At 30.9% G+C, this 14,331-nt stretch overlaps 1 protein-coding gene and 1 pseudogene across 1 annotated transcript; both read right to left on the bottom strand.

Annotated features, from left to right (window-relative positions):
* Positions 1-552: 552 nt before the first annotated feature.
* On the bottom strand, positions 553-1,246 carry LOC146957590 (putative pectinesterase/pectinesterase inhibitor 41 pseudogene; annotated as a pseudogene).
* Positions 1,247-9,094: 7,848 nt separating this feature from the next.
* On the bottom strand, positions 9,095-9,772 carry LOC146957589 (uncharacterized). Its single transcript, XM_085750858.1, has one exon. The coding sequence runs from the start codon at positions 9,770-9,772 to the stop codon at positions 9,095-9,097; it is 678 nt and encodes a 225-aa protein (XP_085606984.1).
* Between the last annotated feature and the right edge of the window lie 4,559 nt (positions 9,773-14,331).

Below are 14,331 nucleotides of genomic sequence, written 5' to 3'. Positions count from 1 at the left end.
TTTCCCCATCAGTTGAAACATCGTCTTCACTAATGCTGATTCGCAATTCTACTTCTAATTGGGCCTTGGATGTTGTTCTTATCCGTCATTCTTTTGAGTATTTTTAATCAAGTTTTTAGTCTATTTTATTACTTTTGTATTTAATTTAGAATCATCTGAGTAAATTGTCGTTTTTGATTTACTGAGTCACGTTTATTATCTATTATTATTACTATTGGTCAATAGGCACATAATTTTATGAGTTAACTTGATTGGGTAAAATAGGGAGAGAAAGAAAAAAGGGTATGGTGTGGACAGTAAAGATCTGACCTGAAGTGAGAAAGATGGAAGCATAGGTTTTCAGTTTCATTGTTGTAGTCAATCATATCCTTTGGGGAAATATGTATAATCATCAATTATTTTATAATAATATGATATTTACAACAAAGTCTCGTATTGCCTTGTGAAAACGTACATAAAAATGCTCTAGGTATGGAGAGAAAACACGTTTATATAAAAAGAAGAAAATATATAAAATTTCAACAACTTCATACTCTAGGTGTTTGAATTTGACTATATCAATCCACTAGAGTATGGAACACCAGTTTGAGGAATCCAATCATCACCACTCAAGAAATTGGATACCGTGAAATTGGCTGCATCGGTAGCACCAATAACATGATAACCAGACCATGTCACTCGATTCACGGTGCTTGAACCCGCTCCTCTGTTGCCGTATTCTGCATGGTACAAAGTATTCAACGCAAAATCACCATTCCATTCATGCCAACCAGCAGGGTTTATGAAACTGTCCATGAAAGATTGCATAAAAACTGTCCTTGAATATTCTTTCCACGGTCTCCCTAGGTATGTTTGTACCGTTCCAACATTCGGAGCCAAATCATCAGCTGCTTTAATAGTTGCATTTTGTATAGAAGTTCCAGTGTTTTGATTTGGGTCAGTTCGACCTTGAGCTGTGATGGAATTGAATTGTCCACTTAGCGGAAGGCGAGGACAAAGATGAACCTCCTTGAAGTTGTGAGTCTATTGAATTCATGAACTTACGGGATTGCGATAAGGATTTTTGAATTGAAATTTTACCATAGTCATAAATGTTTCCATTTTGATTGGCAAATACGTTTTTACAATAAGTAGGGTTTACGGTAGAGCTGCAAATGGTTTCTGGTGGAACACCATTTGCTACATGGAATGATACAAAGAACAAGATCGAAAGTAGATAGGCAATAGTTTTGTGTTTGAGAGCCATTGGTTTTTGGATTGAGTAATTAAGAGTTTTTGTAATTGATAGAAGGGATATGAGCTTAAGGTGCATGGCTTGCATGGTTTATATAGATTTAGGATAAAGATTTTAATTTGTCGTATTATAATCATTAGTGGGAATATAATGTTGGAAAGTCAACTAGTTGTTAGAATGAATTTGAATTGTCTCCTTGTATCTTTGATGTTGATATTGTGGCTACCGTAAGTGAATGCATTCACCAAGTACCAACCAACCAACATGATATTGTGATATATTTAATTTTATGAGGAACTTAAACATTCATCAAGTTCAATCTAAAGTGGATGTATTCCCTGGGATTTAATTAATTTGTTCACATCTTTTTAAGGAATATACGACTTAAAATTATAGCATTTTAACGGAATGGTGGGGTTGGTTCCCAGCAATCACTAGACACAAAAATACAAAACGAAAGATTTTCTACGAGACGACATCAACGTGGGTGCAATGTATATTTTTTTTGGTTGCAATCGTGGATGCATATATTGTTTCTCAAGGTTATATTTGGATAAAACCTCAAATGTGTTAAGAACCAAAAGAATTATGACTATCATAAATTATTATGTTAATGATTCAAAGTGATTAATTTCAGAAATGTAATGTAATATCTTTCAAAAAAAAAAACAAAGAAATGTAATGTAATAGTCCAAAAAAAACTAGCAAGCAAGGAGGTCATACAAAGGAAAAACACAAAAAGTCGGGGCAAGGTATGAATCTAGTCATGATATCTCATCAAGATTTGTCACTAGTATTATATATTGAGAAATTCAACTAACCGGTTGGTATAATATAAAAAAAAATAAAAAATAGAACTATGTCAACAAATAAAAATGCCGAAATTACTATGTTGATTGCGCTCGGTGTTTTAATTAAGGACGAACTTAAACATTCATCAAGTTCAATGTAAAATATGATGTATTCCTTGGGATCATATTTATTTGTTTACATTCTTTTAAGGAATATAAGACTTACCTTATAGGCATGAAATATAAAATTTTAGTTAGTTGTTAACGGCGGGGTTGGTTCCCAGCAATCATTAGACACAAAAATACAAAATGAAAGATTTTCTACGAGGAGACATGAACGTGGGTGGTATAGTATTTTGGGTGCAAACGTGGATGCATATATTGTTTTTCTAGTTTATGTATATCAATAAAACCTAAATTAAAATAGGCTTAATTACTCATTTGGTCCCTTAATTTATTTTTTGGATTCGTTTTGGTCTCTTAACTATTAAAAGTTTCGTTTCGGTACCTTAACTTATTTTTGGGTTTTCTTTTGGTCCCTTAACTACTAAAAGTTTCGTTTTGGTCCCTTAACTTATTTTTTTGTTTCGTTTTGGTCCCTTAACTCTTCCTCCGTCAACCACTTTGGTCCTTTACATTAGGATGAATGTATTAGAGTTAAGGGACCAAAACGAAACCAAAAAATAAGTTAAGGGACCAAAACGAAACTTTTAGTAGTTAAGGGACCAAAAGAAAACCCAAAAATAAGTTAAGGTACCGAAACGAAACTTTTAATAGTTAAGAGACCAAAACGAATCCAAAAAATAAATTAAGGGACCAAATGAGTGATTAAGCCATTAAAATATGATTCTCAGTAATAGACCATATTCTAACTAAGGGAGTGCTATATCTCCGAAAAAAATTGTCCCGAGCTTTCACGATATGGGAAAATTTAGTTATGGTTTTTTCTAAACTGCCTTTAAAAATTGGTGGGCAATTTACCCAAACCAATAAAAAACAGCCACGTGTCCTCCATTATAAAAATAACATTTATTATTTTATTTTATAATTTTAGCATGTATTTTATTATTTACATATTCACCCCATTTTAAATTAATGATATTTTACAATTTGAACCAACAAATTAATTATATTTTCCTTTCAATCCAATCACTATCCAACTCCTTTATTTTCTTCTAAATCTGGGTTACAACATGCCTTCATTCATTCCAATTAAGAATACTAACTTTACAAAAATCATTAAAAATAAAAAATTTCACTAGGGAATCGATCGAACAAGGGCACACAGCTTTCGGTGTAAACATAAAAGTTGTAGAGAATTGAGTTAGCTTTCTAATGGCTTTGGAGTGACTTGAAAATGTTGTGTGAATCTTAAGTTATGATAAAAACACTCCAAGTAGGTCTTCGAAAAACCATTCTCTATTCTGTGTTCTTGCGTCTTTTTCACACATTTATGTTTTGAGTTGGTCTTATTAGCATGTATTTTATTATTTACATATTCACCCCATTTTAAATTAATGATATTTTACAATTTGAACCAACAAATTAATTATATTTTCCTTTCAATCCAATCACTATCCAACTCCTTTATTTTCTTCTAAATCTGGGTTACAACATGCCTTCATTCATTCCAATTAAGAATACTAACTTTACAAAAATCATTAAAAATAAAAAATTTCACTAGGGAATCGATCGAACAAGGGCACACATACACTTATGATCATATGACTTTTAACCACTTTATCATTACTTCTTTCATGAAACGAAATGGAATGTAAAATATATGTTATCAGTGAGCAATAATTTTTTTTTTGCAGCGTGTTATAATCCAAGCTTTAGTAATAAAAAAATAATTTATATGTGTATATATTTTTTTTTTTAGGGAATATGTGTATATATATGAAATAATAAATATTCTAAAATATCCTTCAAAAAAAAAACATTTCTAAAATAAAACAATATGAATTCATTTATTTGATTTTTTTTATATTTTAAATATTATTCTTTTATATAAATTCATATTATTTATCCAGATTCAATGAACTACAACAATGTTTTATTTGTGATCAACCAAATTGCGATTTATTTTACGTCCAACATTTCTTTTGAATCAGATGAACTATTTAAAGGTATTAAATGAAAATTGTCAAGATAAATGTAATGTTTCTATTAAATATTGTTGTCTTTTATATGTAAAAAAATATGTTAAATGTTTGCATTGCGCTCGCTGAGGAATTTATTTGCTTATATATGCCGATGTAAATTTTTATGTATTCATATGAGAATGTTAATATGACAAAATTTTGAAAACTAATAACTATTTTTAAAATATCAACGTTAATGTAGTGTTTTTATTAATTTTTTTTATTTTATTTGCAAAACATTGTTAAATAATTGCACTACACTCATCACAAAATATACGTGCTTATATTGCGGAAGCAAATTTTTATGCACCGATATGAGAAAGTCAATGTGATAAAATTTTCAAAACTAATGATTATTTTCTTGTTGGGATACGGTCATATTTAAAAACAAATAAACTTGAATTCAATGAAATCATATCTCATGTTGACTAGGTTTCTAATGGGATAATTTGTCAGATCAACTTACACCGAAGATTCCGATTTCCAAAATTTCAGCTCCTGCTTCGTTCTTATTCCAATAAGGTCATATTTAACGGTGCGATTGATTATATTTGATATTGTTAGTCGGTTGGGTCCGTTTTGATCATCGGAGTAATGTCGTTCCATGTTGACTAGGTTTCTAATGAGATAGTTTGTCAGATCAACTTACACTGAAGATTCCGAATTAAAAAATTCCAGCTCCTGCTTCTTTCTTATTCAAATAAAGTCATATTCAACGGTCCGATTGATTACATTTAATACCGTTAATCCGTTGGGTCAGTTTTGATCGTCGGAGCAATGTCCTTTCACGTTGACTATGTTTCTAATGGGATAGTTTGTCAGATCAACGTACACCGAATATTCCGATTTCCAAAATTCCAGCTCCTGCTTCGTTTTTATTCCAATAGAGTCATATTCAACGGTCCAATTGGTTATATTTGATACCGTTAGTCGGTTGGGTCCGTTTTGATCATCGAAGCAATCCTTCCATGTTGACTAGGTTTCTAATGAGATAGTTTGTCAGATCGACTTACACCGAAGATTCCAATTTTCAAAATTCCAGTTCCTGCTTCGTTTTTATTTCAATAAAGTCATATTCAGCGATCCGAATGATTATATTCCAAAAAAGGTTATTTTCTTCATATGTATTATAAAATATAGTATATTTATAAATATTTTAATTTTAAAAATTTAAACAAAAATATTAAAAGATATTAAGTATCTATACTTCTATTATATACAACATATAAAGAAAATAACCTATTTTGCATCTTTTAAGCTGGCTTTTTCTACTTCTAAAATTACCCTCAACTTTAAATACAAATAACACATATAACAAATAGATAAGAGTAAATTCAATATTAAAACAATATGTAATAAATTGTATATGTCTAATTTTTTCCTCATCATTTAAAAAAGATAACGGATGAATGTAAATTTAAATTTTAAAAAAAGTAAATTCAATATTAAAACAAAATATAATAAATTGTATACGGCCGATTTTTTTCGTTATCATTTAAAAAAGATAACGGGTGGGAGTAAATTTAAATATTAAAAAAAGTGACACAAAAGTATTATTATTTTTGGTTACCACACAAAATATATCGTGCAACATACACGATATGTCCAATTTTTTTTCTTCTTTTATCCTTAAAAAAAGTTTCCTAAAAAAAAAACCTAAAAAAAGCGTAACATACTATATCAAGTATATGTCACTATAAATATAATCAATAATAAAAGTTATTTTTTTTTAGAAAAGAAAAATTATAACCCATCCAAATTGGCATCATGGAGAATCGAACCTGAGACCTTAGGGTGCGTTTGATGGTCAGGATAGAGAGTCAGGATATGATAAGTATATCATATCCTGTTGTAATCTTTTGTTTGATGCACCGATAGGATATGATAATTTATTCCATTTATTTATCATATCCTATCACTTCTTTGTAATTTATATCCTAAGTTTAAACTGGGTTAGAATTATCCTATCAAAAGTAACAACTAAAATCTTTATTTTGCCCTCACCCCCACTCCCCTCTCTCTCCCCATCGTCTCTTCTCTTTGTTTCTCTACCTCTTCTTCCATAACTCTTCAACACCATTTCTTCCATGTGTTATGGATATAATCCCAATTCATCGGTACAATCCTTTTTTCCTCAGCATGCTTAATTCTCAATTTTCCCTCCTTTTTGGTTATATATATTGCATTGAAGTGAAATTGAAAATAATTTTTCCTTTGTTAACGTAAAAAAAAAATTGAAACAAATTCTTTTAAGATGTAAATAGGTGTTCGATTAAGAAGAAAATTTTGAGTTTATTTTTTATCAATTGTCTAACATATGCAGGTGGAAGTTTTAATTAATTGTTGGTTGTAGTTATAAGGTGTGCAATGTTGCTTTCCCATTTACTCTTGTAATTTACAAAAACGGTTGGTAATGGACGAAGTATTGTAGCTGACCAAGGAAGAAGATGATTAATAAAGGAAATTATATATAATTAATATCAATTTAATTGTATTTAAGGGAAATTGATTATAATGGTATTTTTGTCATTTAATTATAATAAAAATGTTATCATGTTTATTATCATGTGTGTATCAAACACATGATATGATAAGTATTTATCCTCTCTATATCCTATCATGTCTTTATCCAATTTCATATCATATCATATCTCTATCATATCCTGACCATCAAACGGACCCTTAAGAAATAATAAAAGGAAAATTATCATCGATACACTAAGATAAAATATTTTCAAAGGGGAAATTAGAGAGTAAAATAGCGACTCTTATCATACGCGAGTCCTTCCCTAAAAAAAAAATATACGCGAGTCCTATTAACATATGTAAGATAAAATATTTATTCTTGAATCATTGATTATGGAATCAAGTTGCCCGAACAAATTTTTGTTTCTCTTTTCACTGATTCACGTTCTCTCGATCACTATAATCATAAAATTTTAAAAAACAAAAATTTATTTTATTTTGAAATTATTATGGAATCATTAATATTTGTTTTATTTAGTTTATTTCACACAAAAAATATATATACAATCTCTGGTCCATACTATTTGGGTTATTGAGATTTGTCCATTTTTTATGGTCCAAATAGTATGGACCAGAAAATAGTCTCTTTTGATCTGACTTTTGATCCTTTCAAAATTACCTTCAACTTCCAATGACTCAAAAAGAGCGGACATACGGGCCCGGTGGTGCCAATTTTCCGCTAGTGAAAATAATAATGATTTGAAACTATTAATCAATTTTTTGCTACTTGCTCCGAAAGTAAAAACAGTTTCATTTGCTCCTGAATAACTTCCTTCAGAAGGGCTCCCGCTTTCCCAGTGAATATCTTGGTAGAAGATATGATTTCATTGAATTCAAGTTTATTTGTTTTTAAATACGCTTGTATCTCAACAAGACAATAATCATGAGTTTTGAAAATTTTATCACATTGACTTTCTCATATCGGTGCTTAAAAATTTGCTTCCACAATATAAGCACGTGAATTTTGTGACGAGTGTAGTGCAATTATTTAACAATGTTTTGCAAATAAAATATCTAATAAAAACACTACATTAACGTTGATATTTTAAAAATAGTTATTAGTTTTCAAAATTTTCTCATATTAACTTTCTCATATGAATACATAAAAATTTACATCGGCATATATAAGCAAGTAAAATCCTCAGCCAGCGCAATACAAGCATTTAACAGATTTTTTTACATATAAAAGACAAAATTATTTAATAGAAAAATTACATTTATCTTGACGATTTTCATTTAATACCTTTAAATAGTTCATCTGATTCAAAAGAAATGTTGGACCTAAAATAAATCGCAATTTGGTTGATCACAAATAAAACATTGTTGTAGTTCATCAAATCTAGATAAATAGTATGAATTTATATAAAAGAGTAATATTTAAAATATAAAAAAAATCAAATGAATGAATTCATATTGTTTTATTTTAGAAATATATATTATTTCATATATATACACATATTCCCTAAAAAAAATATACACACATATATATTGATTTATTTTTACTAAAGCTTGGATTATAAGACGCTGTAAAAAAAATATTGCTCGCTAATAACATATATTTTGCATTTCAATTTGTTCATGAAAGATGTATTGGTCAAGTGGTTAAGTTATTTAATCAAGAGTGTGTGTGCCCTGGTTTGATTCCCAGAGGTGATATTGTTTATTTTTAATGATTTTTGTAAAGCCATTCTTAATTGGAATGAATGCATGTGGTAACAAATCTGTCCTAACCCAGATTTGAAAAAAAAGAAAAGAAAGGGGTTTGAATAGTGATTGGATTGAAAGGAAAATCTAATTAATTTGATGGTTTAAATTGTAAAATATCATTAATTTAAAATGCGGTGAATATGTAAATAAAAAAATCCATGCTAAAATTGTAAAATAAAATAATAAATATTTTTTCAAAAAAAAGAAGTTATTTTTATCATAGATGACACATGGCTGTTTTTTATTGGTTTGGGTAAATTGGCCACCAATTTTCAAAGGCAGCCTAGGTCTCACCTTTAGTTATAACAAAAAAAATAAAAAACAGGCTCCATTTATTATCAGTGGGCCATGACCACAATACATGGGAATTCAGCCAATAAATGGGTTTCGCTGTTCATTCGTGAGGGGAAAATTCGCTTGACAAAGCATGATTTTTTTTTTGTGCCTCAAGTAAATCGTGGAAGACATCGTCGAAGACGAGGGTGTGGGACCGCAAGACATTTATAATAATTGGAGATTTTATGGTATTTTATTTGTTATATAATTTTAATTAGTTTTTTTAAAATTTTTTTTTGAAGACATAAAAATGAAATATATTAACACCGGCAATGTGAACTTCTCAGTACAAGGTGTACCGAAAAGAGCATCCCAAACAACAAAGTGTCATACAAAGTATATACATGAACTACAAGTCAGTCGCTACCCAAACAGATTAAAGGGTCCGACCACCATCTCTGCAAACCATAAACAAACTTGGCATTATTAGCCTTCATCCACCATAATGAGTGGAATTTTACTTTATCTAAAAGCTGGACTATAGGAGTTTCGACATTTTTAAATACTCTATTATTACGTTCACTCCATATGATCCAAATACCAAGTAGCCACAACAATTGAAGAAACGAACGGCGTGCTTTAGAGGGACCTGTATAGTGAATAAATTGAATAAAATGGTATGTGATGCTAGATGGATCGACTCCCTCCACTCCAATCCATGCCCTAATATGCTGCCACAATGAACCGAGCATGTTACAATGAATGAACACATGAGCTGCTGATTCCTCAATTCCGCACCCTGCAACACAAACAGCCCCCTCCGCTTGCACTATGCCGCGCCTAGCAAGGTTGATTCTGGTTGGGAGCCTGTCCTTTAGCAAACGCCATGCAACAATGGAAACCTTTAAGGGTACCTGCTTATGCCAAATGAGATTACTAGTTTCGTCCAAAGTGGACAAAACTGGATTTGTCAGAATGTGATAAGCACCTCGAGCAGTATATCCATCATGGATGTCTGGACCCCACTGCCAACTGTCAATATAAGTAGCCTGCACAGAAATACCATCAAGTAATGTCCTACACTCTTCTAGCATTTTTTTTTTTAAATTAAGTTATATAATTTTAATTTGTTATTTATTATTAACGTAAAACCATGCATGAAAAGTTTTTTGTCCTTATTATACCACTCTACTCCAAGTAGAGGGGTATTTAAAAAAAAAAATTTAAAAAAGGGAAATATAGGACGCAAGATGGACTTGCGGGGTAGTAAAAAAAATTCAAAAAAAAAATATGAAAGTACCCTGCAACTCCAAGTAGAGGGGTACAATAAGAACAAAAATTTTGTCACTTTTTAGGGTACCCCGCAACTCCAAGTGGAGCGGTACCAGAGACACCTGAAAAAGTAGGGTATTTCTGCAATTTTCCGAAAAAATAAAGTAGTTTTAGATTTTTTGGCAAAAAGTAGGGCGAAAAAAAAAAATTCACAAAGCATCCCCCGCCCCATTGACTACAACAATGAATTTATTTTATTGTCTGTGTTAAAGTTTATATGATGCCTGTATTCTTTATATTAGCATGGAAATTGAAAACCCTATGCTTCCTTCTTTCTCACTTCGGGTCAAACTTTTACTTATAAGGTCCACACCTTTTTTTTCCTCTCTATTATCCAATCAAGTTAACTCATAAATTCATGTGGATATTAACCCCACACCTTTTTTTTCCTCTCTATTATCCAATCAAGTTAACTCATAAATTCATGTGGATATTAACCAATAGTAATAGTAATAATAATGGTAAATGATACATTATATATTTGACTCAATAAATAAAAAACGATAATTTATTAAAAAATGACTCTAAATTAAATACTAAACTAATAAAACAGACTAAACATTTAATGAAAAATACTCTAAAAAATAATGACCTATAAGGAATCATCGGCCCCTAAGATCCAAGACCCAACTAGAAGTACAATTGGGAATTAGCATCAGTGAAGACGATATTTCAACCGATGGGGAAATGGTCTCGTTGAAGATAAAACAAGCACTTGAAGCTCAAGGGAACTCAACAAAGTGATTAAAAAAAACTAGTATAGTTCAGAAAATTAAGCTAGAAATGAAGGAACATGAGAAATTCAATTACATGCTATATGATTGTTGGAAGTCAGAAACGCATGAAAAATTATTGTCCAAACCTCTCAAAGAAGAAGAGTAAACGTACAAGGTTACTTGATTTTATTGTAGGTATGTTTGGGAGCATCAAGAAGTAAATAACACACTAGTGAAAATTGCTCCAAGTATGTTTAATATGTCTAATCGAAATTGAAGAATCAAGTGTTCTAATTGAAGGTTTGGTCACCAATGAAATTATAAAAATACAACAAGGATAAGATGTAAATTGGAATTTTTTTTGTTAATTTTAGCTTAGTAAGTTTACACAAAGGTATATCAATTAATCATCCACCCCACACGCACTTCTCATGTCAGTCTATTGTATTTCAGAATTTAGGTTCCCAAGCGTAAAAAACTTCAAAACCGCATATTTTTACCGAATTTTCGGGTCCGAAAGGAAGAGCGAGCGGTTAAGGGTAGTCTTAATCCATAGGATTTGGTACCACATTAGATTTCCCAAGACGATCAAAATTACTAAGCTAAAGTTTGAAAGGGACGATTTTGATGAGTGACATTAGATTTTTTTTTTTTTGAAGACATTAGATTTTTATATTATTGGGCCTAAGTAGCTTAGTGCGTGGATATAAATGATGAGTAGTCTAAATCAATAGGATTTGGTACCACATCATCTTTTGACTATTTCTTTTTCGACACTATGGCTTTCTCATGCGTCATATTTTTTCCAAAATTACCATTTGTTCGGATTATGTAATCCGAACATTTTTTCTTATTATATAATCGAAACTGGAGAAAAACTTAAGGAAGACAAAGCACTTTGTTGATGTTTCTACATGTCTCAATATAACATACTATTCAGATTAAATAATTTGAAACCTCTTAAAATAATTTGAATTATATAATATGAAATATAATCTGAAATGTGTCAAACACCCTAGAAGACTACGTTAGAGGGAACTTGTAGTGTAGAAATATACATATTTCGGATTATATAATCCTAACAGTTAATAAACTGTTTAAATTATATAATCCGAACTGTACCAGCAAAGAAACAGAAACAATGATTTTTTTTGTTGAAACACATTTTCGTAAAATGGCAAATCTGATTGATTTAAACATGTTTTCAATCAAATTATAAGAAAATAGTTTAGTGGAAACGGTATGAAATAACATAAATTATGAGTGTGCAAAACATGAACATGCAGGTTAATAACCAAGCAATCCATTATTATTTATACCTGTAACAAAGTCAAGTATCGATGTTTAGTCTTATCATGGGGGCTATTATTAAGATGCTTGTACAAATGAGTTAGGGCAGCCGCTCTCCGTGAATAATTTCACACCAGCTCCAAGTCTCTGAAGTATAGCAGGTATGACACATCCACATATGTGGCACTCTTGTCAGTGAACATCATGATGCCTGCCAAATAAAGCAAATAGATGTGGAACGTCTGGTCCGGCTTCTCCTTCATCTCTGCATCATCACAATACTCCTGAAGACGCTTCTTGAAAATCTCCCTCAACCGGCTAAAATGTGCACGAGCATCATTCGTCTTTCACCCCTGTTTATCGGCCTTGTCCACATCAGCCCCCAACAGCTCCACCATGATGTCAACTCCATCAGGCCTGGACATCCCAATGCGGTCTATGAGCGTTCCTTGGATGGGGAGATGCAGCAGACATGACACATTATCAAGTGTCATTGTCATCTCCCTCATCGAAAGATGGAAGCTAGAGCTCTTCTCAGGAAGCAATACTATCTAAATCAATTTTAGTCTTAGATTGTAGAAACATTGTACTATTTAGTTTTTGCAAGAGTCGAGAGTACTGCTTTGTTGTATGTAGATTCATCTAAATAACAAAACTTAGTGATTGCATAACATATTTGAACAAAAGAGATTTATGGATTTGGGGATTTCTATAACTTCATCATTCACTTTAGTCCATGTCCTTCAATTTGGTTTGTTTTCTTTCACTTTAGTCCATGTGACACATTATGCACCTTATCGCATAAAACATTTGCCACCTCATCAGTTAACAAAAGTTTTTAACATCAAGGATTAAACTGATAACGGAAATCAACATCTAAGGACTACTTTGTATTTAATCTCGAGTCAGGGACCTTTGTGACAGCAAGTTGCAAATATAGGGACCAAAGTGGCCATTTATCCAATAAATAATTGTACTCGTTGTTATCCCCTGATAAAATTTGCCTTAGTTACAGAGTGGGAAACTTAATTGATAGTCGCATATAAAATAAACGTACATTTTAACTGTTCGTCAGTTATCGATATGGAGACAGATATAATGGTCATTGTACATGCAAATACCTTCGTACTTTTTTTTTGTAACGACATTTTTTTCAGAAATTAGTAAAATTATTAAAATATATTTTTTACATAAATATAAAACTACCCAAGTGAAAAAAAAAAATACTAACTTGTTTAACAAAATTTGTGTATATTTTTTTATTAGTAGTTTAGTGCCAAAGTGAGAGTGCAATATATTAATATACTTATTTGTTACTTTTTGTGTTGTCAAGAGAGGATGAAGTAATTCTACATAAATGATAAAAATTAATAATATTTTTACATGAATAATTTTTTTATTTTTATTTTTTTATCATTATAAACATCTATATCTGCAAATACTCATGGATGCCTTAAAATTCTTTTTTTGGATGAATCAAGGGAGTCAGACATCAACGAAACCCGTAGACATCCCAATTAAGTTGGTACCCCGCATGAATCCCATCCTATGCCGCCAAACCCCCTTAAAATTCTTTAAATACTCATCTAACGAATATTCACAAGGATAACGAAAAAACACATGTCATTTTTAGATAGAACGAGACGGTGGAGATGATTATTATTTGTAGTTGTGGATATCATTGTAATCCCTGCATCATGTATATATAATTTCTTATTTATAGAGTAATGATATTTTGACATCCATTTGATGACAACTTTGTTGACAACCTTGTTTTTCTCACTTCTTATTGGTCAAAAACAATGGAGAGAGAAAAATGAAGAGAGAGAATAACAACATCATGTGAGTATGAGAGAGAAAGTTGTCCAAAAGTTGTCAAAAAGTGGTTGTCAAAATATCATTTCTCTTATTTATATTGCCACACAGCTTGGTCCTTGCATAGTATTTCGACATTTTTCGGCTATTTTTTTTTATTGTCAAGTAAATTAATGGTTATAATTCACCTTTTAGGTGAATAATGAGGTGTTCGGGGTTCAAACTCATGCATATAACAATGCATTGTCCCTACCAACCCTGCATATAACAATACATTGTCCCTGCCAACTGACTTATGTTCACGGGGACGTTTTTTGGTTATTTCTATTGTACATGTGCATTATTTCTCTCTTGGCACGTAGTGCTTAATAGAATAAAGTTGTTACACCAACCTTTATTCTTTCAAATTAATTTATCTATTTCAAAACCTACTTGACGAAACGACTAAAATGGACTTACTTGCAATTGAAAAAGATTCGGTTATATTGACTACGACTATC

The sequence above is a fragment of the Medicago sativa genome, chromosome 1, assembly GCF_051527215.1.
Source record: "Medicago sativa cultivar Bolivia chromosome 1, Bolivia_mono, whole genome shotgun sequence".
NCBI classification, from domain to species: domain Eukaryota; kingdom Viridiplantae; phylum Streptophyta; class Magnoliopsida; order Fabales; family Fabaceae; genus Medicago; species Medicago sativa.
This window is presented reverse-complemented; position numbering and strand designations above follow the sequence as displayed.